Raw genomic sequence first — 24964 nt, 5'->3', positions numbered from 1 at the left:
ACTGCCAAAACATCCACTTGCATAAAAATATTTACCCAGGGGTTAAAGGTCTCTGCTAGTAGAGACTTTGAGACCCAAAAGCTACATCTGATTGGAAAATGAGTTGAGTAACAACTTTACACAACTTAAAAAATGGTATGACAGCCTTTGAATGAAGAAAGCAATAGGGTCACAGGAAAGATGAGTGCATTTTGTTTTTTACCCAAATGACGATGCAAATAGTTGTGAGAGATCCTGCAAATAAAACAAGAATTGTCTGTTGAACTTTGAGAAAAATATATGTAAGAATGAACATCTTGGTGAAACTCAGAGATCACAAGCGACCTGGGCCTAAGGAAAAGCCTTAGACTCAGACTGCTGAACCTCTTTTCTAGCATGAAATCTTGACTTGAGTAACCCCAAACACAAACTATATCCTTTTGAATTCTATTTGAGATGTTTTTTCCTTAAATAAAGCAAATTGCTAGTACAAGTTTGAAGGGAGAGCATCAGTAATGGTAAAAATGGTAAGACATTTTTCTTACAGAAAGTAGCTAACAAGTGAAAACATCAGCCCCTCATTAATAGGTGCACAAGTGGAAAGTTCTAGAAGGACTCCTGGACACACAGGGTGCTGACAGTCATGCAGTTGGTTCTCAGGCATGGATCATGTAAGAAATTTATAGAGGGGTCTGTTTTAAAATATTCAGATTGCTCCATGGTTTGATGTATATTATTTCTCAAAGAGACAGTTTACCCTTCTGTCTGGGTGAAGGAATATATACTTACCAACCACAAAATCTCAGCTTTGGAAATATGCTGTCTTCCTATTCCTTCAGACATGTTTTCACTGAGAAAAATCAGCTTAAAAGAATAATAATCAATTATGTGAAGAGAGAGCCTACAGAATGGGAAAAAATATTTACTACATGCACCTCAGAGAGAGCATTAATCTGCATGATATATAAAGATCTCAAAAAACTTAACACCAAAAAAGCCAAATAACACAATAAATTGGCTAAGGAACTAACAGACACTTCACAAAAGAAGAAATGCAATCAATCAACAAATATAAGAAAAAATGTTCAAGGTCTTTAGCAATTAGAGAAATGCAAATTAAAATTAAGATTTCATCTCACCACAGAATGGCAATTATCAAGAATACAAATAATAAATGTTGGCAAGGATGTGGGGAAAGAGTACTCGTACATTGCTGGTGGGAATGCAAATTGGCGCAACAATTATGGAAAGCCGTATGGCGATTCCTTAGAAAACTTGGAATGGAACCATTTGACCCAGCTATTCCACTTATAGGTTTATACCCAAAGGACATAAAAATAGCATATTACAGAGACACAGCCACATCAATGTTTATAGAAGCTCAATTCACAATAGCTACACGATGGAACCAACCTAGATGCCCTTCAAGAGATAAATGGGTAAAAAAAATGTGATATATATATGTATATATATATATATTTATATAGATATAGATAGATATAGATATACACATACACACACTTGATGGATTATTACTGAGCCTTGAAGAAGACTGAAATGATGACATTTGCTGGTAAATGGATGGAGCTGTAGAATATCATGCTAAATGAAAATAAGTCAATCCCGAAAATCCAAAAACTGAATGTTTTTTCTGATATGCAGATGCTAATTTACAATGGGGCGGGGTTGAGCTAGGGAGAGTGGAGATACTTCAGACTCAGGGAGTGAAGGGAAGGGAGTGGGTACGGGATTGAGAAGGATAGTAGAATGGATCAGATATTAATACTCTACATATATAACTATATGACTGGTGGAATTATACATCATGTATAGCCAGAAAAATGAAAAATTATACTCCATTATATATCATGTATCAAAGTGTATTCCACTGTCATGTACAACTAATTAAAACAAATTAAAAAATTTAAAGAAAGAAGGTATCCATGATTTATAGATATCACAATGAAGAGCAGTAGATTCACTTTATCCTACAGATGTCCTAAGTAATATTGGTTAACTCGATTAAATAAAGATTATTTCAGAAAGGAGGAACCATTGCTGCTTTTGAAAAAGGAGACACGAAAAAAAAAGAGATATTAAGTGGGTTAAACTGAATAGACAGACAGTTTGTTGATTCAGAGTGAAGAATGAAGATGAACTTTTTATTTCTTAAGTTTTTTTTCTCATTTAACTGATGAATATGAGAGGTAGTGTAAAGCTAGATAGGCACATCATTTCAAAGTGAATTGAGAATCCCTCTTGTTTAGAAAAGCCTTTGCACTCTTAAAAATAGATTTTTTTAAAAGGTGTGGGTAACAGGTATATTGTAATTGCAATTAATTTTTCTTTATCTGCTCTTGAGCTCCTTTTTAGGGGAGGAGTACCAGGGATTAAACTCAGGGGTACTCAACCAATGAGCCACATCCCCAATTCTATTTTGTATTTCATTTAGAGACTGGGTCTCACAGAGTTACTTAGCACCTCACTTTTGCTGAGGCTGGCTTTGAACTCATGATTCTCCTTCCTCAGCCTCCCAAGCTGCTGCGATTTCAAGCTTGCATCACTGCACCTGGCTCTTGGGCTTCTTCATATGTTTTCCCCCAACTTTCAAGTATAAAAAGCAACAAGTTTGTTGATTGAGAATTAATACTCTTTTTATTTGTTATAAAAGAGCAAAATGTATAATGTTTAAGCTGTTCAATTACTATCAAATATAGGAATAAATTTTAACACCATTTAACATAAAAGATTTTACTATTTTGTCCTGATTATAGAACCAAAGAATAAATCTGAAGTAATAATGTAATTATATTGATATCTTTAGATTCTATCTACATCTTGTTATATTAATCTACATATAATATACATGTTTGTATCTAATTTCTAGGAAATCTACATATTATGAGCAAATTGGCATCAATCATTAATCTGCACCTAATATATTATATCTAATCCATAGGTGATAGATACAAATCTGGTAATCCTTCTTTAGTACTTCATCTATAACCTACAGATGGATATGCATAGAAAATTTATATGTGTTCACATAAATTGAAATTAGCACAAATAAAAATTTCTACTTTTCTATATATTACTTTCTAAAGAAGTATTGCTTCACATAGAATATATTTTACACATAATTTAACATATTTAAAATGCTCAAGATTGCTTTTCACTTTCAAAATTTTCTCTTTGCTATAGGGTATAGTTGAGGTTGATTAGAAAAAATAATTGTATGAATATTAACAGAATTCTTACATTCTACAGACTTTATTTTAGCATTGTTTATTGCTATGTTAAAAAACCCTTAAATCAGTGGCTCAAAAGAACAATGTCCATTTCCCCCATTTCATTTCACTTGAGTGGGGCTGGAGGGACTTGGTCATCTCTGCTCCTCTGGGCCTTGAACAGGCAGTGGAAGGCTAAGGAGTGTCCCTGGGGCTTCCTGATATACATGCCAGGAGATGCCAATATCACCCTCTTCTTGGCTGTGTCTTTCCAAGTGGCCCCTGAACTTCTGGAGAGTGTGATAACTGGATTCCAAAGCAGGAGGATCACAGATAACCAGGCAGAGGTTGAATTGCCTTCTCCATGCTAAAATTGTGTATTCTCCAACTTAACTTCTAATGCATTCCATACTTCAGGACAGTCACAAAAGCTCACTTGACTCCAGAGGGAGAGATAGAAACAAAACAAACAATAACCCCAAGCTTTGGGAAGAGCATATTGTGGCCATTCTTGGAAAACACAGTCTTCCATATTGATTATAGCTGTTATTTCCAGAGTTAATTTTTATCACATAAATCACAGAAGTGGTACAGTGGACACTGATACTGGAAGTGTGCAGCAGACATTACTTTTTTCAGGTCAGGAGTGAAGAGGAAGAGTGGTGGTCTTCACTGCAACCTAGATCCACTTTTCAATTAGGGAAAGGCCACTGAATTCCTGTTCTGACTGACCCGGAGTGGTGCCCCTCATTCCCTCAAGGACATTTTTGCTGACTTAACTAATAAACATACTGAACTAAGGAAAGCACCACATTCGTTGATTGTGACTGCCCCTGACTGAACATCTAATTATGCATAAACTTACTTTCTCAGCTCTGGGGAATGGAAGAGACCTGGGCAGCAGGGGCAGAGGTTCAGAGGCCTGTGATAGGGTCACATCTCTCTCCCATGTACCTCTGTGCCCTGAATTCCAAGCATGTGAACACTTGAGTTCACCTTCCATGGTGTGGGGCTGCAGGACAGGAGGGAGTCTCACCTCTGGCTCCCAAGTCACAGGGGGCATGACCCTTAATATGAGCCATGCATGGTTTAGTGTGTTTTCTGAAGCTTTGTCATCCAGGCCTTGATGGGCAGAAAGAGACCACCCTTCCCAGAGCTGGCTAATTCTTAGAGCAAGCAGAGAATGGCAAGTCTTTCTTTTACACCTGCACTAGCTAATCAGCTCAATGCCTCCACCACATCCTCTCCAGGGGTCTTTTGCCCTAGGTCACTCTGCCAGTCCTACACCAATGAGCCTATTGAAAGCATCAAACCAGTTGACCAACCTGCTTCCCCTATCTCCCTTCTTGCTTCTCCCCCCCAAAAAATAAATAAAATAAAAACTCTATTCTAAAGCACTCTTTAAATAGAAACCTCAAGTCAGCAGAAATAGTCTAGTGTGTCAATAAACTCATTATAATAGAAAAAAAAAAGATTTAGTGAGGTCTGGGCATATAACTCAGTGTAATTGTAGTCAGGATGATCAGTGTTTTTTCCTTTGCCTTTGACCCTGCGTTGGAATTTCAGGTGTGACATATTAATTTATTTTCAATAGATCTGCTGCCAAAGTTGCTAAGCAGGTAGGTATCAACCGAAAGGACACCAGTTAGACACTTTTTTAATTTGTTGTTAATTAACTTTACTTATTTATTTGTATGCAGGGCTGAAAATTGAGCCCAGGGCCTCACACATGCTAGCAAGTGCTCTGCCACTGAACCAAAACCCTAGCCCCAGTTAGACAACTTTTTTTGTCTTTAATTTTTTGATTGGCAATAGGTCTTTATTTTATTTATTTATATATGGTGCTGAGAATTGAACCCAGTGCCTTGCACATGCTAGGCAAGTGCTCTACCACCAATCCACAACCCCAGCCCCAGCCCAATTCTTTTACTTATTTTTATGGAACTGGGCAATGAACCCAGGGGCACTCTATCACTGAGCAACATCCCCAGTCCTTTCTTTTTATATTTATTTTGAGACAAGGTCTCAATAAGTTGCTGAGGCTAGCCTTGCATTTGCAATCCTCCTGTCTCATCCCCCCAAGGGTCTGGGATTACAGGCATGTACCACCACCCTTGGATAATGTTAACCTTTTATAAAAATTCCTGTGCACCCATTTCTCCATCCACCCACCCACCCACCCACCTATCATCCATCCACCCATGTGCAAGGGTCCTGTGGTGAGCAGCACCTGCTGCCAGAGCCCCGACAGAAAGTTCCACAGTGGGCGGAGGGTGGAGGTGGGGGCAGAGCGGATGCGGGGTGGGGGGGGACAGGTAGGGTTGGTCTTCGGATTTCAGGAGAATGCTGGCCTGTATTCTAGGATTCTAGAAACCATGGAAGTATGAGACCCAGGTATTTGAGAACTCCCCAACTCCTCCAGACCTGGGATGGACAGTGGCCTCAGGATGGGGGACACACCCAGTGGCTCCTTCCAGGTCAACCTGCCTCCCAAGGTGCCCCAGGGAATGGCTGCAGCCAGCATAGCCTGCTGGGACACAGGGACCCTGGGGAGCCCAGAGCCCCCCTGGCCCCCAAGCCATTAGGCTCATTTACATGACCCCAGCTAATTCTCCCAGGGTATGCAAATGGATGCAAACCACAAACCAGGAGAGTCAAAAATAGCAGATACATTAGCATCCCCCACAGGAATATTGTTTTATGCAAATGCCTTCCTGAGCCTGCTGAGTAGGTGGGAATGGAGGTGGCCTTTAGGGCTCCAGGGAGGCCAGCCTCCCAGCCTCTGCTACATGGGTCCCTGGGTCCTTGGCCAGGCCCCTGCAGGGAAGAGGACTCGGTGGGGGGCCTTGGGTGAATGGAGGATCCTGGCTGCCAGGGAGGGCCCCCAGTGGGGTAGGACAATGCCCCCAAGAGGTCCCTGCCCAGCCCTGGTCTCCACCCCCTGACCCTCCCTCCCCCTCCTGGCCCTGAGAGGCTGGCCCTCCTGGTCTTTGGCGCTGCCTCTTCCTGCTGAGTTCCTCTGCAGCTCTCAGCCTTCCTCTGTGGCTGCTGGGGTCCTTTGTCCTTCTCTCTGCCATCTCCTGCCCCTTCCTGTCTGTCTTTCAGAATCTGCTTTCCTTCTGTTCCTGGGCCTCTTGTTTTCTGCTGCCTGGCCTTCCTGCTGTGTCCCTGTACCTCTTTGTAGTCATCCTACCTCCCTGGAGACTGTCCCATGTCACATATTCTCCCTCTGTCCCATGAGCACAGGGATTTTTGGGCTCAGGGGGACCCATGGACCCCCTCTCCCTGCACACTCCTGGGGGCACCTGGCCTTCTGAGTGTGGCCCCAGAAGAGCCTGTCTGGATGGCAGTGGGTGCTGAGGAGACACCAACCTTCCCTGCACCGCATTCCCAGGCTGGCCCTGCCAGCTCTGGTGGTCTAGCCTGGGCTGTGGAGCTGGGGTGGCACAGGCGGGGCCCATGGCCAGCCTCGGTTTCCACCTCTGGGAATGGGTCTCTCCCAGTGTCTGAGACTCGCCGGGCCATGGGCCCAGCCTGTGCTGCCCAGATGGTGCACTGGTGTTGCTTGGGGACTGTGGCTGGTGAGCGTCATCTTCTCCCAGGTTGATTCTTGTCACCTCTCCCCTGTTTCCACATAGGCTTTGGTTCTGGGTTTTCTCACCTGGAAAAGGGGCAGAACATTGCTCATGCTGCCGGGTGACCTGTGTTCTGGTTGGGTCTGGAAGGTCCCCAGGAGCAAATGGGTTGGGGCATGGTCCCCAGGGCAGTGATGGTCAGGGATGGGGCTTTGAGGAGGGACAGGATCTCCAGGGCTCAGACCTCGTTCTGGTTGAATCCAGTGCATTCTTTTGTGATTTGAAGGGACGTTGTGGGTGGATCTGGATGGAGGAAGGGGTCGCTGGGTGTGCCCCGGGAGGGATCCATCCCCCAGCCTGCAGCGGGCAGCAGGGCAGCACGTTTCCTTGGCCACACCTCCACCATGATCTTCCTGAGGCTATGGAGCCAGCCTCAAACCCTGAGCCCAGATGAATCTTTCCTCCCTGATTTTGTTCATGACAGCTCTTTTGGTCTCTGTGGTGAAGAGCTGACTAACACACAGACTCAGTGTGTAGTAGGTGCTCAATAAACCACTTTCCTTCCTCTTCAGATGGCTGCCCCTCCCTGAGCCTGTTTCCTCCTCTGGAATAAGATCAGCACAGAACACCCCCTGAGGTCTCTTGGTCAAGCAGGACTGGACTGGGGTTCCCAGGGTGGCCACCAGTCAGTGGTGACTCCACAGTGCCATCAAGTGGCCACCCCAAATCAACACAGGGCAATCTTGGTGTCTGGAGTTAGGAACAGGGCTGTGTCTGACCTCTCCAACCCCAAGGCAGCAAGGGCCACAGAGGAAGAAATCTACTCAGGTACACAAGGCCATGACCAGAGAATAAAGAGCAAAGCCTCCATGCTAGATGGCCCAAGTGCTGGGTGACCTTGGGGCAGTGTATTTCTCTCTCTTAGCCTCGTGTTTCTCACCACATCAGACCACCCTGGATGCTTCTGCACAGTCGTATCCTCTGTCCCTGTGGCCGTTCCAGGACTGTATCTGCTGGGTAGTTCACAGTTTTACAGAGTGCCTACTCTGTGCTATCTACACCAGATAAACAATAATGAACACTCAATAATAGTAACTGCCGACGGTGAAACTTTCTTGGGGTCAGGCCTGTGCTCCTCACGTGATTAGGATCAGCTCATCTAACAAACGTGAGTCTGAACTTCCCAAACACTTTACAGCCATTCCCTCAGTTATGCCTCCCAGCACAGTGAAACCTGGAGAACCGAGCCTTCTGATCCTTAAATTCATCTGCCAGTTATTTCATTGAGCACTTACGTGCTGGGCCCCATGCCAGCACTGGGGTCCTGGTAAAAGGCACCGGTACCAGCTTGGACCCTGCTGGCTGTTGGTTGAGTGGCAGGGGGATCTGCAGCAAACAAAGAGGACACCAAGGACGTGGGATGGAGAGATTCCATAAGAAATCTGGGGAGGCGCAGAGGAGCAGGCAGGGGAGGGGAGGAAGGCAGCGTGGTCGGAAGGGCAGTGCGGTCGGAAGGACAGTGCAGAAGGCGGCATCTCCAAGGAGACCACAGGGAGCATCAGAAGTCACAAAATGCAAAGGCCAAGGGAGCAGCTCGTGCAAAGGCCCTGTGGCCAGAACCAGCTTGACATCACTGAGGGTCTGAAAGACGGCCCTCAGTGGTCTTCAAACCTGGCACTCCCTCTGAACCTCCAGATTCCAGTAGGTGCTGAGGATGCTGGGACTCTGAGAAAATCACCAGGGAGACTCACAGAAGAGCTGTGCCTGGCCCCTCTCCAGGGCGACCTAACAGGCTCTGGGAACATAGGCCTGGCTCGGTTCTGTGCTGTCATCTCCTGGGTGATAACAGTGGGCTTGCTAAACTTTCTTGACCCAATGACTGAGTGCCATGTGGTTGGGCCATTTTTATTAGGGATAATTTTTATCAGTGTTTTTCTCCCTGTGGGCCCAGCCCTGGCCTAGTGTCCATCGGCTGCATAACAGTCCTGGCTTATCCTAAGACTGCGAGTGACAGTGTGGCTGGCGAGTTAGTCTTGGGGGTCTCCTGGGTCAGTGTCTGACAGTGTAACCCCCAGATAGCCCTAAAGACCCCCCTAGCCCAACTAGAGAACCGCCTTAGGCAGGCGCCTCTCAACTGAGCCCAGGGGAGTCTCTGTCAGCCCCAGAGGACCGCCCGATAGAGAGAGAGGGAGCCTGGGAGGGAGCACTCTAGGATGGACTGGCAATGTGGAGGTGGCCTGGGGGAGGTTCTGAGGAACCACCATGGGGTGAGTCCAGACTCACATGGGGTCACCCCCAAGAGGTAGGAAGGATCCAAGTCCACCCCTGGCTGGTGACTGAGAAGCCCACTGAGGCACCAACTCTTGACCTGTCTTCCCTCTGGAAAGTGGCCCCCATGACTGTATGAGTAGTGAACATTGCTGGGACAAAGGCTCTCAGGCTGGTGGCTTGAGCCATGGGTATTTATTTCTGCCCAGCTCTGGAGGCTGCCAGCCCAGGGTCAAGATGCTGGCAGGCTGGGCATCTTGGGAGGCCTCTCTCCTAGGCTGGTAGAAGGAAGGGCATCTTCCCCCTACCATGTCTTCCTTTTTATATCTGCTCTTCTTATAAGAACACCTGCCATGTTGGATCAGGGCCTTCCTCAATGACCTCATTTTACCTTAGTCACCTCTTTGGAGAATCCAAATGCGGTCACATTCTGAGGTACTGGGGGTTAGGACTTCAACATGGGACTTCGGTGGTGGGGTGGGGATGTGATTCAGTCCATATGGATGGAGCATCCACCTCGGAGGAAGGTGGAGGCCCTGGAGAATGGCCCATCCATGTAGTCATCTCTCACAATGTAACAGACACCCCAAGATCAGCAGCCTAAGGAAGTGATGCATGTTTAATTCAATTATTTTCAATCTTTTCAGTGATGTTTAATGATCTGATGTGTTAATGTATTCATTTTCAATGGGTCTGTGAGTCACCTCAGAGATCTCTGTCTCAGAAGGCACCATCATGGTGGCTCCATGGCAGGGAGTGGGAGTTTCGGAGGACTTGTTCACTTGCATATCTGGGAGTCGATGCTGGTGGGGCCATTGGGAGAGACACTTGCCTGTGGCCTCCACATGTGGTCTGGGCTTCCTCACAACATGGCAACTGAGCCCCCAGGGTGACTGCCTCAGGGAGAACCCCAAGGGGAAACCAGCTCTCCGTGTGACCTTGTCACACAGCATCCCTTTGGCTATACTCTGATCACGAGGTCACCAAGACCTGTCCCTTCCAGGGAAAGGGAGATCTGTCTGTGTTTCTCATTGGGCAAATTTCTGGAAATGTATCTCTCATCCTTTTTGCAAAATATGCCTTGCCAGAATACAGATGGGGTGGGGCCGTCTCCGGGAAGGAAGTTCTACCCAGGCCCACAGCACGGATGCCTTCCTTCACCCCAGAGAGTGCCCGGGGATGTGTTTGCTCCCCATATGGGGCAGTGAGGCGGCCTCCTTCTCCCAGAGCCCATGGGAAGCTCAGCAGCTGGACCTCAGTCTGCCTGGGGGATGGATTTGTCACCTGAGAAGAAAATAACTGATTTTATGCTCTTCGCTAACTCCTTATTTGCATTTGGCCAGTGGGGAGTCCTCAGGGGTCAGGGGTCCTCCAGGTCCCCTTCCTCTTCCTTTGCTCCTATTTCTCCTTGACTCTCTATATTTTTTCTCTGGTCATCTTTCCCACTCTCTGTGCCCCTTCCTCTACCTCTCTGATATTTGGGTCCTGCTGAGACCCTTCCCTGGAGCAGCTCCTTTCTTGGATCCAGGCTTCGTGACCACTCCGCACCTGGCTTCAGTCGACCATGCTGCATCCAGGCAAGGAGCTGGGAGTGAATGAATGGCTGCGTTGTTGCTTTATTTTACTTAACAACTTTTTAAAAATTGAGGTGAAATTCACATAGCCCAGAATTAATCATTTAAAATGGACTTTTACCACATTCACAGAGGCATGCAAACACTTCTTCTACCCAGTTCCAAAACATTTCCATCACTCCAAATAAACCCTATGGCCATTAAGCAGTCACTCCCCATGCATTCACCCCTGGAAAACCCTCATCTATGTCCTGTTTCTCTGGATTTTCCAATCCTGTATATTTTGCATAAATGGAATCATGCAATATCTGAACTTGTGCATCTGGTTTCTTTTACTTAGCATAATTTTTTCAAGATTTATCTCATCATAGCATGCATTAGTACTTCATTCATTTTCATGACCGAATAATATTCCATTGTCTGGACATACCATATGTGTTCATCCATTTATTTGTTTCTGGACTTTTGGGTTATTTCCACCACTTGCAGTGAACATCTGGGAAAAAGGATTTTAGGGGAGATTCCTGCTTTTTATTACTTGGGATACATAACAAGGAGTGAAATATCTGGGTCATATGATTAATTTTGTGCTTAAGTTTTTGAGGGACTTCTAGACTTCCTTACCATTTGGCTGTGCAGAAATTGATCATGTGTTTAAAGGACTCATGTTGCATTCTGAAGTCTTCTACCTACTCTCCTGCCAGGTCTTATTTGAGGGAAAGCACTTATAGCCTTGAAATGTGCACTAGGTATTCAGCCGTGAACTCCTGGATGGAATGTAGAGGAGAGTTTGGTGCAGCATAGGACAGGGATAGAAAGCCAAGACTCATCCTCCTGTTCATCCACTAATCCACCCTTTCACTTATCCCTCCATTCACTTATCCTCCATTCACTTATCCCTCCATTCACTAATCCATCCATTCACTAATCCATCCATTCGCTAATTCACCATTCACTAATTCAACATTCATAAATTCATCCATTCACTAATTCATTCAGTCATTAATTTATTGTTAAAATATATACCAGGGCACCTACCCTATGCCAAACCCTGTGCTGGACATGGGAAGAGGTGCATCAGATACTGGTGATTCCTCAAGAGGCTTATGATTGTGGGGTGGGGAAAACAGATATATTAAAAAAAAAAAAAAAAACCATCAGGCCAGACAAGTTGGCCTATATCTGTAATCCTAGCTCCTCAGGAGGCCAAGGCAGAAGGATCATGCAGATCATTTCTGGGAAGGTAAAGCACGAAAGAGTGAACAGGAACCACCTGGAGATAGGGCTGGATCAGGGATGCCATTTTGCTCACTTGTGTGACTTAAGAGCCCAGCACATAGTAGCTGCTCAGTAAGTAATTGTCAGTTGTACCAAGGAAGATTTCCAGGGAGAGACCTGACTGTTCAGTTTCAGACACTTCTGTGCAATTATAATCTGTTCTAATCATACACGAATGTAAACAAAATTTTGATTCTGGTGTTTTAAATGTGATCTTTCCATCTTCTGATCTTCCTGACCCATCACTGTGCTGAGAGGAGGATCTGGGATCATCACATTTGTATGAAGATGCACAGTGATCTGTAAATAAGTGTTGCTTTGAGAAATCAGGAGAAAAGCTGCCACATCAGCCATATATCTATATCTATATATATATATATATTTTTTTTTTTTTTTTTAATCCCAGCAAGTGAACAAGGGCCTCCCTGCCTCTCTCTGGGTTCTGCTGAGGTATTCGTCTTGACCAGGGTTCTTCAGACCTCCCTCCCTGGCCTCCCCAAGAGACCCTGGCAGGGGAGACGATCACTCTTGAGTCTCCCCAGCCTGCACCACACCGGGGCTTCGGTGGAAGGCCAGCGATCCCAGGTTCTGCTACAGACAGCACCCAGCCCGGGCAGGACCATCCGGGGGATGTGCAGGAGAGGCGACCTGGCAATCTAAACCCTGTTTGTTTCAACTTCTATGTGCTGATTTCTTTCTTGCCCCCATCTCCCCACCCACCCTACCAATGCTGAACCTTACTTCGCTTGGAGAATGGTGTTCTGCGGGGAACGGGGACCTTGAAGTGGCATCTCCAGAGGTTGGCGTGGCGGCAGTTGGGTGGATGACTGGTAGCAGGGGAAGGAGAACTGTTCTTGGGTCCTGGAAGCCTGGGATCCTCACCTGCTCTGCCAGGACCAGCAGGGGGAGCCCTGGATAAGCAACTTCTCCTCCCCAACCTTAGTTTTCTCTTCTGAAAAATGGGTAGGAGAGTGGCAGCCACATCCTAGGGTGTTGTGAGCAGGGAAGGAGGAAACGATGGCAGATAAGCACAGAGGCGGTTCCCGACCAGTGCCCATTCTGTGGCAACACCACATTTTGAGAGCCTGGCCACAGACAGAGGACCCAGTGGGAGGTGGAAGCCATGTCCCCATGCTAGGAGGGTCAGGCTCCGAAGCACACAGCCAGCTTGGGGGTCGCTCCATGCACCTCTGGGAGCAGAATTATTTTGGACCAATGACCTCAAAAGTTGGTCCTGAAACTTACATTTAAGTAGAAATAGAGAACATGATGTTGACGGGGGATCTGGGGGCCAGGGACAGAGTGGCCCCTGTGTGGGGTCCCAGGTCTGCACACAACATCTGCCAACTGTCCTCGTAGGACCCTGAGCTAGAGCCACTCCATGCACTTCTGAACCATTGAAAAAATTAAAAGAAGAATAATATTCAGAGGGCATGGAAATTTAGGAAACTTAAATCTAAGTGTCCATATAAATATATGATTTTATTATTGTCATTTTTTTTTTTTTTTTTTTTTTTTTTGCAGAGCTGGGGCCGGAACCCAGAGCAGGCTGGCAAGCTCTCTGCCCCCAGCCCATCCAGAAATATGGCTCCTGCCCCCAGCCCATCCAGAAATATGGCTCCACTGGAACACGCCCTCCCCCCACAGTCCTCATACTCTAGGAGCGCTACTTTGGCCACACCCTGTCCCAGTTGAGTATCTCTCACGGAGGCCACCTGGCCTGCAAAACTGAAAATACCTACGAAAAAATATTTGCTGATCTCACCTTTCTAGACTGTATTGAAAGCTCAAAGTAACTCCATGAGTCATGTTATCATCAGGAAACCATTTTATAGGCAAATAAACTTCTACCCATTTACCCATCCTTCCATCCATCCATCCATCCACCCATCCACCCACCCGTCCACCCATCTATCCGTCCACCATCTATCCATCTATCCATCCATCCATCCATCCATCCATTCATCCATCTATCCATCCTTTCATCCATCCATCCGTCCATCCATCCATTCATCCATCCATCCTCCCATCCATCCATCCATGTACCCATCCATCAACCCACCCACCCATCCATCTACCCACCCATCCATCCATCCATCCATCCATCCATCCATCCATGCACCATCTGTCCAACCATCCATCCTTCCATCCATCCATCCTTCCACCCTTCCATCCATCCATCCATCCATCCATCCACTATCTACCATCCACCCACCCATCTATCCACCCACCCATCATCCTTCCATCTATCCATCCACCTACCCATCCATCCTTCCACCCACCTATCCTTTCATCCATCCTTCCATCCATCCACCACTCATTCACCCTTGCACCCACCCGTCCATCCTTCCATCAATCCACCCATCCACCCATCAACCCACCCATACATCTACCCATCCATCCATCCAAAATCCATCCACCCATTCATCCATACATCCTTCCATCCATCCATCCTCCATCCTTCCATCCATCCACACATCCTTTTGCCCACTCACTCACCCCCTTCTCTCCTTCCTTTCATCTTCTCACCATGCTGTACCCCAGCCATCTGCCCAGTCTGGGAGGTCAAGTGAAGGGCCAGAGCCCAGGCCCCAAACCAGAGTGGTGGACTCCACATCCCACTTTTCTCCACTGTGCCCCTTGGATTCTGGTGTCTGCCCTGCCTCCAGGGCACAATGTGGCCCCAGGCCACCCTGAAACTTAGTCTCCCTATCTGTCCTGAGAAAGAGTGGACCCCATAATTTCTAGGCTACAGGCAGAAGAGAGGAGAGCCAAAGCTAGGGCCACCACTGCCTCTGCCACTCCTGACCAGTCATTCAGTCAGCAGCACAGTAGTCCCCAAGCTCCTGCTACATGCCTTCTGGAACTCAGCTTGGGAACACAGGGGTGATGGAGAGGGACTAGGCTTCCACCCTCTGGGGAGGAAACACATGTCCACAAACTGATGAACCTATCTTCAGAGATGGGTGGTGAGAACCTTCTGTGGAGGACTCCGTTGCAGGGCAGGGTGGTGTGCCTGGATAGGGACCATGAGGAGGGCAGCCAGGTGGCATCCAGGAAGTCCTGATGCTTCATCTCCCAACTAATCCCTCATCAGCATGTCTTCCTGCCAAGCCTGCAGGGAACAGAGTGCCAGGCAGAGGGAACGGCAAGTTCCAAGAAATGGTAATGGAATCAGACTTCTGAGAACATGGAACTGGGGTTGGGGACCTTGTCAGCCACTGCTGGGGCATCTTCACATGGCTCTGTCACACGGCATTTAGTCCAGTAATTAATGACAGTGACATCTTGTCTGCTACCTGGGAAAGCTGCAGCCTGCCGACTCTTTCTTGTAATTCTCTTTCATTTTAATGGTCTGCATTTCAAAATTATGTTCCCACATCCCAAGGCCTCTGGGTACCAGGTCTATTTCTCCAAATCCCAATAAATAAATACAGTAAGTCCATGTGATTTCAGGGATTTTTATGGGCCAGTCTGCAGGGGAAATGGGCCGGTCACCTTGGAGAGTTGAGTTGATAGAGCCGATGAGGTGATTAGCTGCTGATTTATGGGGCCATTTGAAGTCTAATTATGGTGAGAGCTGAGGTGCCTGCCTCCCTGGGACCCAGATTTACATGGCACTTCAAAGGCTCCTTGGGTCAGCATCTCCCTTGTAGGGCAGACAGAAGGGAGGCTGCTGGGTTTCTGAGGGGATTTGGAGGTAAAGGCCAGAGGGTCAGAGAACATGGGGTATGCTGGGGGAGGCTGGGGAGGCCAGCACTGCCTCCATTATGAGCACCTCATTTCTTCTTTATTTTTGGACTTCAGATCAAACCCAGGGGTGCTTAACCCCTGAGTCACATCCCCAGACCTTTTAATTTATTATTTAGAGAGAGTCTTGCTAAGTTGCATAGGACCTCACTAAATTGCTGAGGCTGGCCTCACACTTGTGATCCTCCTGCCTCAGCCTCTGGAGGCACTGGGGTCAAAGGCATATGCCAAAATGCCTCGTGGGTCACTTCTTAGTTCTTTGGTGGATCCTGCAGCACTTTCTGAGAATCTGCTCCCATCTTGCTCTTCTGGCTGAGCTTTGTCTCATCATAGATGCTCCTTAGCATATGACGGGGTCATGTCCCCATGTCACCGTCATCCCACTCTAAGTCAAAAATCACACATTTGGAAAATGCATGAAGCTGAGTGCGCTGGCGGCGGCGGCGGCGGCGGCAGCAGGGCTGTTTGTTCTGCTCTCCGCAGCCCAGGAGCCAAAGCAGTGGTGGCGGCGGCTGCAGCGGCGGCAGCTGCTGGCGGTGCCTGCGGGCGAGCTGGGCCTGTGAGTGCGACGGAGCGGCGGGCGCAGGCAGTCCCGGAGAGGGGGCGGCGGCAGAGGGCGGCCGGCAGGGGCGGCGTGCGGCCTAGCATCTCAGAGTGCCTGGTGAAGAATGTGATGGGATCACTAGCATGTCTGCGGAGAGTGGCCCTGGGACAAGATTGAGAAATCTGCCAGTAATGGGGGATGGACTAGAAACCTCCCAAATGTCTACAACACAGGCCCAGGCCCAACCCCAGTCAGCCAACGCAGCCAGCACCAACCCCCCACCCCCGGAGACCTCCAATCCCAACAAGCCCAAGAGGCAGACCAACCAACTGCAATATCTGCTCAGAGTGGTGCTCAAGACACTATGGAAACACCAGTTTGCATGGCCTTTCCAACAGCCTGTGGATGTGGTCAAGCTAAACCTCCCTGATTACTATAAGATCATTAAAACACCTATGGATATGGGAACAATAAATAAACGCTTGGAAAACAACTATTACTGGAATGCTCAGGAATGTATCCAGGACTTCAACACTATGTTTACAAATTGTTACATCTACAACAAGAACGACTCTGGAGGGAGACACTATACAGAACTCAGCTTTTGACCTCTGCTGGTGTAGTGGGTAAAATTGCCCAGAAGAGATGGGTAGCCTGGAGATGACATCGTCTTAATGGCAGAAGCTCTGGAGAAGCTCTTCTTGCAAAAAATCCATGAACTGCCCACAGAAGAAACTGAGATCATGATAGTCCAGGCAAAAGGAAGAGGACGTGGGGGGAAAGAAGCAGGGACAGCAAAACCCGGCGTCTCCACGGTACCAAACACAACTCAAGCATCAACTCCTCCGCAGACCCAGACCCCTCAGCAGAACACTTCACCTGTGCAGGCCACACCTCACCCCTTCCCTGCTGTCACCCCAGACCCCATCGGTCAGACCCCTGTTATGACAGTGGTGCCTCCCCAGCCACTGCAGACACCCCCACCAGTGCCACCTCAGCCACCACCCCCACCTGCTCCAGCCCCACAGCCCGTGCAGAGCCATCCACCCATCATCGCGGCCACCCCACAGCCTGTGAAGACAAAGAAGGGGGTGAAGAGGAAAGGAGATACCACCACTCCCACCACCATTGACACCATTCATGAGCCACCCTCACTGGCCCCAGAGCCCAAGACCACCAAGCTGGGCCCCCGGCGGGAGAGCAGCCGGCCTGTGAAGCCCCCAAAGAAGGATGTGCCAGACTCACAGCAGCACCCATTGCCAGAAAAGAGTAGCAAGGTCTCAGAGCAGCTCAAGTGCTGCAGTGGCATCCTCAAGGAGATGTTCGCCAAGAAGCATGCTGCCTACGCCTGGCCTTTCTACAAGCCTGTGGATGTGGAGGCACTGGGCCTGCACGACTACTGTGACATCATCAAGCACCCCATGGACATGAGTACAATCAAGGATGTTTTTGAAATGCGCTTTGCCAAGATGCCAGACGAGCCTGAGGAGCCAGTGGTGGCTGTGTCCTCCCCAGCAGTGCCACCCCCCACCAAGGTGGTGGCCCCACCCTCATCCAGTGACAGCAGCAGTGATAATTCCTCGGACAGTGACAGTTCCACTGATGACTCTGAGGAAGAGCGAGCCCAGCGGCTGGCTGAGCTCCAAGAGCAGCTCAAAGCCGTGCACGAACAACTTGCAGCCCTCTCGCAGCCCCAGCAGAACAAACCAAAGAAAAAGGAGAAAGACAAGAAGGAAAAGAAAAAGGAAAAGCACAAAAAGAAAGAGGAAGTAGAGGAGAACAAGAAAAGCAAAGCCAAGGAACTTTCTCCCAAAAAGACAAAGAAAAACAACAGCAGCAGCAACAGTGCAAGCAAGAAGGAGCCAGCACCCATGAAGAGCAAGCCCCCTCCCACATATGAGTCTGAAGAAGAGGACAAATGCAAGCCCATGTCATATGAGGAGAAGCGACAGCTCAGCCTGGACATCAACAAGCTCCCAGGTGAGAAGCTGGGCCACGTGGTGCACATCATTCAGTCACGGGAGCCTTCACTCAAGAACTCCAACCCTGATGAGATCGAGATTGACTTTGAGACTCTGAAGCCGTCCACGTTGCGCGAGTTGGAGCGCTACGTCACCTCCTGTTTGCGGAAGAAAAGGAAACCTCAAGCTGAGAAAGTCGATGTGATTGCTGGCTCCTCCAAGATGAAGGGCTTCTCGTCCTCTGAGTCAGAGAGCACCAGCGAGTCCAGCTCCTCTGACAGTGAAGACTCCGAAACAGGGGTAGTTCTGCTGACTTGGTCCAGGACATGGATTGCCAAAAGAAACTGAAGAGTGATGCTGAATCAGTCTGGAAGCGAGTGGTCCTGCCTAATCATTGGACACGGACTCTTAATAAAACAGTCTTCAGTTCCAGATTCCTTCCCAGCAAGCTATAGCTTAAGTCCATTTTCTTCTGTGAAAGGGACAGGACTCCATCAAGTTATGGAATTCCTCAGAGCCCTGGGCCTGTCCCCTGGGGTGGATTAGTCATGTCCAGCAGCACACGCCTAATCCCGCCTTTGGGAAGGCTGCCTGCCGGGCCGGCCGCCCGGGCCTCCCTGTGCAAAGACTGCCTGGCTATCCTGCCCAGCCTCCCTGGTCATCTGGGGTCTCTGGGTGGGTAGCATCTCCTGGAGGGTGATGACAATCCCCCCACATATGTGTACATGTGGTGCTGCTCTGTGTGCAAAGCCTGATCACAGTATATTTTCTTTCTTCATTCCCTCTTTTTCTGAGACTCCAGACCCTAAGTGCTTCCCTCTCAGGCCTTCAAGTGACTTTAGCCTAGGAAAGATTTCATTCAGCATAAGGAAGAATACTCTGACCTCTCCAACTTTCCCATATAAGGAGTGGGGGCTTTAGAGGCAAAGCCAGCTGGGCCCTGGAAGACTCAATGGGGCCATCCTGGTTGACTTAATTAGGGGGCTATCACCAGCCACAGCTGACTCAAGCCTCCTGAAGTCTACCTTCCATCCCCGTTGTTTCTATTTCTAGAAGTTTATGTTGCCTGGTGTGCATTTTCACAACTTCTTTGGCCTCTTCTTCTCAAGAGGAAAACACCTTCAGAACTTCTGGTGAGGGTCACTCAGGCCCATCAACCACAGCCCCTTGTGGGCTGCCTGCTGCCCATCTTAAGGGGCATTACCAGTCTTCAGTCCCCTAGAATGATGACAGGCACTGGGACTGGGGTAATCAAGAGTAGCCACATCATCCAAGCCCTTCTAGAGGCACCAAATAGACTTTTTTGCTCTAAAAATAAATATCAACCCTTTTTTGGTCATGAATCCAGCATCTCAGCAAGACACTGCCTAAAATGTAATGTTCCTTAAGAAACTGCATCTACATTCTAGAGGGCTCTTTTTTCCCTTCTTTTTTTGAAGTGTAGTTTATGTGTACTTAGATATCTGCCATCTCCTAAAACCTTGGAGTCTGCCTTATGGAGCTGGAAACAGGTTGAGGAGGTGCCATTTATTATTGTCAGGCTATGGGTGCCTGCCTGGAGAAATCTGGCAGCCCTCCTCAGCTCCTCATGTCCTTGTGCTGCTTACTGCCCCAGACCTGCTATGGCTACAGGGTCTAGCCCCAGCCTCCCCCAAATTTCCCAGGCCCCTACAGTGATGCTTCTGAGTTCCTAAGCCACTCCCAATCTTTTCCAGGCATCTGGCTTCCAGTCAGCTCCATTTGCCAAACAGACTATTTTGAGCTGCCCTTTGGCCTGCGCCTTATGTGTTCCAAGTGAACTTGGCTTGGCTGGGATGGTGCGATTTGTGCCCAGAGATTCCCACAGGACACTTGGGAAGCTGCTGGCATTATCTTTCTGGGAAGATTCTGCTGTCTTGGACCAAATGGCAGCCTCGATTCCCACAGTATCTCAGCCACATGCCACCCCTTCTCTTCCCCATACAAAGTGTACCCAGGCTGTAGTTACAGGCCAGCTCTCCTGCAGGGTCCTCACACCTTTGCTGTCCAGGGATCCCATCTTTCTTGCCTGTGGGGCTTCCATCTGCCAGAGCATATCCAGAGCCCATTGAGCTTGAGAGCTCTTTAGACTTAAACTGTCACCTGTGCTGGGTGCCTGGAGAACACAGCAGACAGGACAGTATCCACCCACTCTTCCTTGTTGGCAGCTTCCTGATCTAGGCAATAGAAGAGTTCAGCCAAGGGCTTGCTGGGGTCCTGTGGCAGAACTAGCAAGGGCTCCTCTCCTCTACCCGCCCTGCCCTGCCCTTAACCCTCCTTTCTGTCTCCTTGGCTAAAGTGGGTCTGGGTGGGGGGTGGGGTGGGAGAAATCAGTGTTTTAATCAGATTTTACAAAACATTTTATTCCTTTGTACAATTACTATCCTATGTAAAGATGAAATTTGTGTTAAGTTGAAGATTGTCATGGAATAAAGATCACACAGTACTTGAGGCCAAAAAAAAAAAAAAAGAAAAGAAAATGCATGAAGCTCCAGCAGCAGAGGCACTGCAGGGATTCGCTCGCCTCACCTCGTGATCCCTGGCCAATCTGGAAGTTGCACAGGGTGGTACCATCCGAACCCATCCAGGGAAAAAAACCACAATTCAAAGTCCTGAGTACAGTTTCTACCCAAAACACTTGGCTCTCACACCATCATAAAGGAAAAAGATCTAAGTTGGACCCTTGAAATTCAGGACTGTCTGTTTATTTGCTCACAAGGTTCCCCTCCTAGACCCATTCATTCCTTCATCCATCCATCCATCCATTCATTCAACAAACAGACCAGGAACCCCAGGCTGGGTCAGGATTTGGCATAAAGATTCGGGAGATGAGTCTCTCTTCACAAACAGGGTGCTAGACAAACCATTGGTGCACAGTATATGTTTGTTGCAAGAACTCAAGGTCTCAATGTCATAAGTCCTGGTCCTGCACAGGTGTAGACAGTGTGTGTGTGTGTGTGTGTGTGTGTGTGTGTGTGTGTGTGTGCAGGCTATTGCATACACGCAAGCTGAAAGTCTCCCATGTGCCAAGAGGGGAGATGCTCAGGGCAGCCAATGTCACAGGCAGACTACTGCCTCTGAGGCCAGGACAGCTGTGACAGCCTGGGACAGTGACTGGAATATAACAGGTGTTCAATAAATAGACTTTGGTGATGTCCCATGAATGCATTTTTAAATCCAGAGTGCAGGAGCTGGCACACAGCTAGGACTAAAGAGCTGCTCAACTAAACATGGGGACAAGAGAGCCCCACTGAGTCCTGCAATGGGCAAAGCCTTACCAGGCAGGTGGGTTCAGTGAGACACAGCAGGTTGGCATTGCCCATGAGGGTCCTGGGCGGTAGGGGATCTGCCTGGGGCATGTTCCATGAGGTTCTGGCTCTTGAGCATGAATAGGAGTCTGACAACTGGTTCACATGGGGAAGGATCCAGCGCGAGGAACGTGCCATCCACGAAGGCAAAATTAATGGGCCCTGATGTCCAGGCAGCCAGAGGGTGAAGGGCCAGTGGGGAGAGGGGGACCCATGCCCAAGACCGCAGAGCTTTACATGGCAGGTGAGGAATTAAGATTTGCCCCAGAGGCCCTGGGGAGCCCGAGATGCCACATACAGGGGGAGGACCCTGTCCTATGGGAGCCCACAGCAATATCTTCCTGACCTTCGGAGATGGTTAGGGCAGGACCCGCCAGTAGGTCAGGAAGGAGACGGCAAGGGCCGATCCCAGCTGGGGATCCTGGGCACCAGGGAAACCCTGCGTGGCTGTGCAACCTCACTCAAGATGACCAGGTGGAACTTCGGCCTAAGGACTCTGCTAACCCTGCATGCCTCACACTGACCAGAGTCTGATATCTGGAATCCTTAATTAAACCTATAATCTAATATTCAAAACATGATTTGGGGAAAACAAAGGCTGTCTCAGGCTAAAGAGAAGCTTGGGTCATGGTTGTAATGCAGCCTTGGTTTGATTCTGTGGACAGTCAGAAATAGGTGACTCGGGGGAGGGAACGGGCATAGCAATGACTTCTAGGTCCTGTTTGGCGAGTGTATCCAAGGGGCCATGTGCTAAGTGCCCATCAAGTCTTGATGAGCTTGGCAGCTGGGCATCGTTCTCACTTCTAGGGGGTGAATCGAGGCTCGGAGAGGCCAAGCAATGTTCTGTATCCATAGCAGGCGTACAGCGGGGCCTGGTGGAGCCAGATCCTTGTGTTTGAAAACTTTCCTGCTTCTCAGTCTCAGAATCCTCTGATCCCATGGCTTGCTCCCTTCCCTCTGGTCACACATCCATCAGGAACAGGCAAACACCTTCCAAGAGTTATCCCAGCAGGTCTCTGGCTGCAGCCCCTCTGGACTTACACCTGGATGGTAATCTCTGGACAGTGGGATGACCCTGGGCAGCCCTGGTGGCCTCCTGGAAAAGGCTTGAACCTGGTGAATCGGTGACTTTCTTTGCCAGCCAATGGCAATGGTGCATCTCATGGAACCCAGAGAGCACCTGACAGGGAGGAGAGAGAGTGTTCCTGGGAAGGTAGGCAGGCAGGAGACCATCAACTCATCCATCCACACATCCATCCTTCTGTCCATCCCTTCTGGAGTGAGGAACAGAACAGAGATGCTGAGCTCATCCCACCCAGGGCCAGAAAAGATCGGCTGATAGCCAGCCAAGCCCTGGATATGCCAGTGATCCCAACCAAGTCTTCTGGCCTCACCTCACCCAGGCTTCCTATCACCCTCTCCTGACCCACACCCCTACCCTGCACCCTGCCTGACTTCTTTCCATATTGCTCTACCTTCCCAGGGATAGTAGGCCCTTTAATTTCCCTTGTGACTCTCTTCAGTCGCTGCACAACTGTCCCATCTCTTACTCCATAGTTTTTTGTTGAAGGCCATCTGGCTGGGAGGAGCATTCTTGTGCACATGTGTTTGTTTCTTAGGACAAAAGATTTTCCGCTGATGGAATTGTTGAAATGAAGACCTCAGCCTCCTTCTACCCTGGTAACTGACCATTCATAATAGGGGAGCCCAGGGGAAGTGGGTGTTTTGTGTGGACATGAATGAATCTTTGACTTGCTCTCTGGGTAGGAAGATGTGTGGCTGGATCCCAGTGGCAGATCATAGTGGCAGATCAGAATAATGATCCCGCACCTTCACTTCCCCCTGCAACCCTTTACCATGCGACCTTGAAGTGCCCTCTCACAGGACAAGCATGACTTGCTTTCTTACAAGGGCTTGCGGCATGTTTCTGAGCTAACTGGGCTCTCTGCTGCCCTCTGCCATCAGCAGTGCACACACAGGCTGGCTTCCGGGGTGAGAAGCTGCAGCCAGCCAAGATCAGCCAGTCCTAGAGATGGCAGCAATCACAACCAGAAGTCACGGAGCCAACACAGCCTGAACACAGTGTGACACTCAGGTGGGTGATCCTTACCCGGCAGTATTTGATTGAAGGATAACTGAAAGGTATGCACAGCAGTGAGACCCATTTGCTTAGGGTATCCACCCCAGGCAGGGATGACATCCACTCAGGGCAGCACTGTATAGGTTCTAAGAGAACTCAACTGGAGAGGACGTTCATGAACATTTTACCTCTGCTCCTCTGTTGGAAGACTTGCCCCTGGTGCTTGGAGGAGACACAACACAGAGAAAGAGTGGAGAGTGGAGGTCAGAGGCTCTTGAAGGGACACAAAGTGACGATGACTTCAGGTCCATGACCACCAGATTGTGTTCTAAACTCCCTGCCATCCAGCTAACCATGCACGGTGAGGGATTTCTGATCAGAGAGAACAGGGTGTGTCAACTACCAAGGCAAGTGTTGACCTCAAAATAAGGCCATGTGGATTTCACCACATTGGTAACTGGCATGAAGGACATGGTGGAGAAAGTCACACCATGGTGTGGTGAAGTAACTGGATTCTGATGCTAGAAATTCTCACTGTGAATCCCACGTCCACTTCTAATTTTAGTGTGACCTCTGGCTAATATGATCACCTCCCTGACCCTCTATCTCCTTTTCTGTACAGCTAGGATAAGAGTATCCACCTCAGGGGTGCTGCACTTCAGATGGGGCTTCCCTCCCTGGAATGTTAGCCTCACTCCTCTTCCCTGGATGTGCTCCCCATCTGTGCTCCCCATCTGTGCTCCCTGGCTGAGCTCACTTGGAAACTTCTCTGTTGGATGTCTGAACACCCCCCCCCCTCTTGATTGGCCCATGCTGGCCAGCTGGTGAGACTCACAGGGACCAGCTGGGGAAGTCGATATTGGGGGTTTCAACTTTTTCATTAATCAGCAACCATGACCCCTACTCAGCAGCCCCTCAAGTGTCAAGCTGATATTGTCACTCTTGTGTTACAGAGAATGTGCGCTTCAGAAGGCCACAGGGGGACCCAGATCTGACTGCTCCTAAGACAGGTTTTGTCACCACTTACACCAATGCAGTGTAGGCCAAGTCAAGGAGGGCCCTGCCGTTCGACTAAGAGGGAAAATACCTGATGGGCCAGTCTCACACCCTCGATCCTGGAACTCAGGCTGAGATGCTCTGATTGGTCTCATTTTCCCTCCCTCCAGGCCCCTTTGTGTCTTCTCTCAAAGCCCTTGGCCTTCCCATTGCCTCCAGGAGTAGTGAGGATAGGCCGGGCTTGCTGCAGTAAGAAAGCAGCCCGCTCAGCTCTCAGCAACGGAGACAGATGTTTTCTTCTTGCTTAGGTTACAAGTTCCTGTGGGCACTGAGGTTCAGCAAGGCGTGGTTCATACTCAGACGCAGGACAGCTGTGGGATTTGCAGGGCTCAGTGCAAAATGGAAA

The 24964-nt window shown here is 48.8% G+C and overlaps 1 protein-coding gene across 1 annotated transcript; it reads left to right on the top strand.

The window, feature by feature from the left end:
- Window positions 1-16283: 16283 nt before the first annotated feature.
- Window positions 16284-18504, top strand: LOC306652281 (bromodomain-containing protein 4-like; the record flags this gene model as incomplete). Its single annotated transcript, XM_079125267.1, has 2 exons — window positions 16284-16761; window positions 16849-18504. The coding sequence occupies exons 1-2, from the start codon at window positions 16339-16341 to the stop codon at window positions 18502-18504; spliced, it is 2079 nt and encodes a 692-aa protein (XP_078981393.1). The 5' UTR covers window positions 16284-16338.
- Between the last annotated feature and the right edge of the window lie 6460 nt (window positions 18505-24964).

This window comes from Sciurus vulgaris (genome assembly GCF_902686455.1).
Source record: "Sciurus vulgaris genome assembly, contig: HiC_scaffold_171_arrow_ctg1, whole genome shotgun sequence".
Classification (NCBI taxonomy): Eukaryota; Metazoa; Chordata; class Mammalia; order Rodentia; family Sciuridae; genus Sciurus; species Sciurus vulgaris.
Note: the sequence above shows the minus strand (reverse complement) of the source record. Positions and strands in the feature narration are given on the sequence as shown.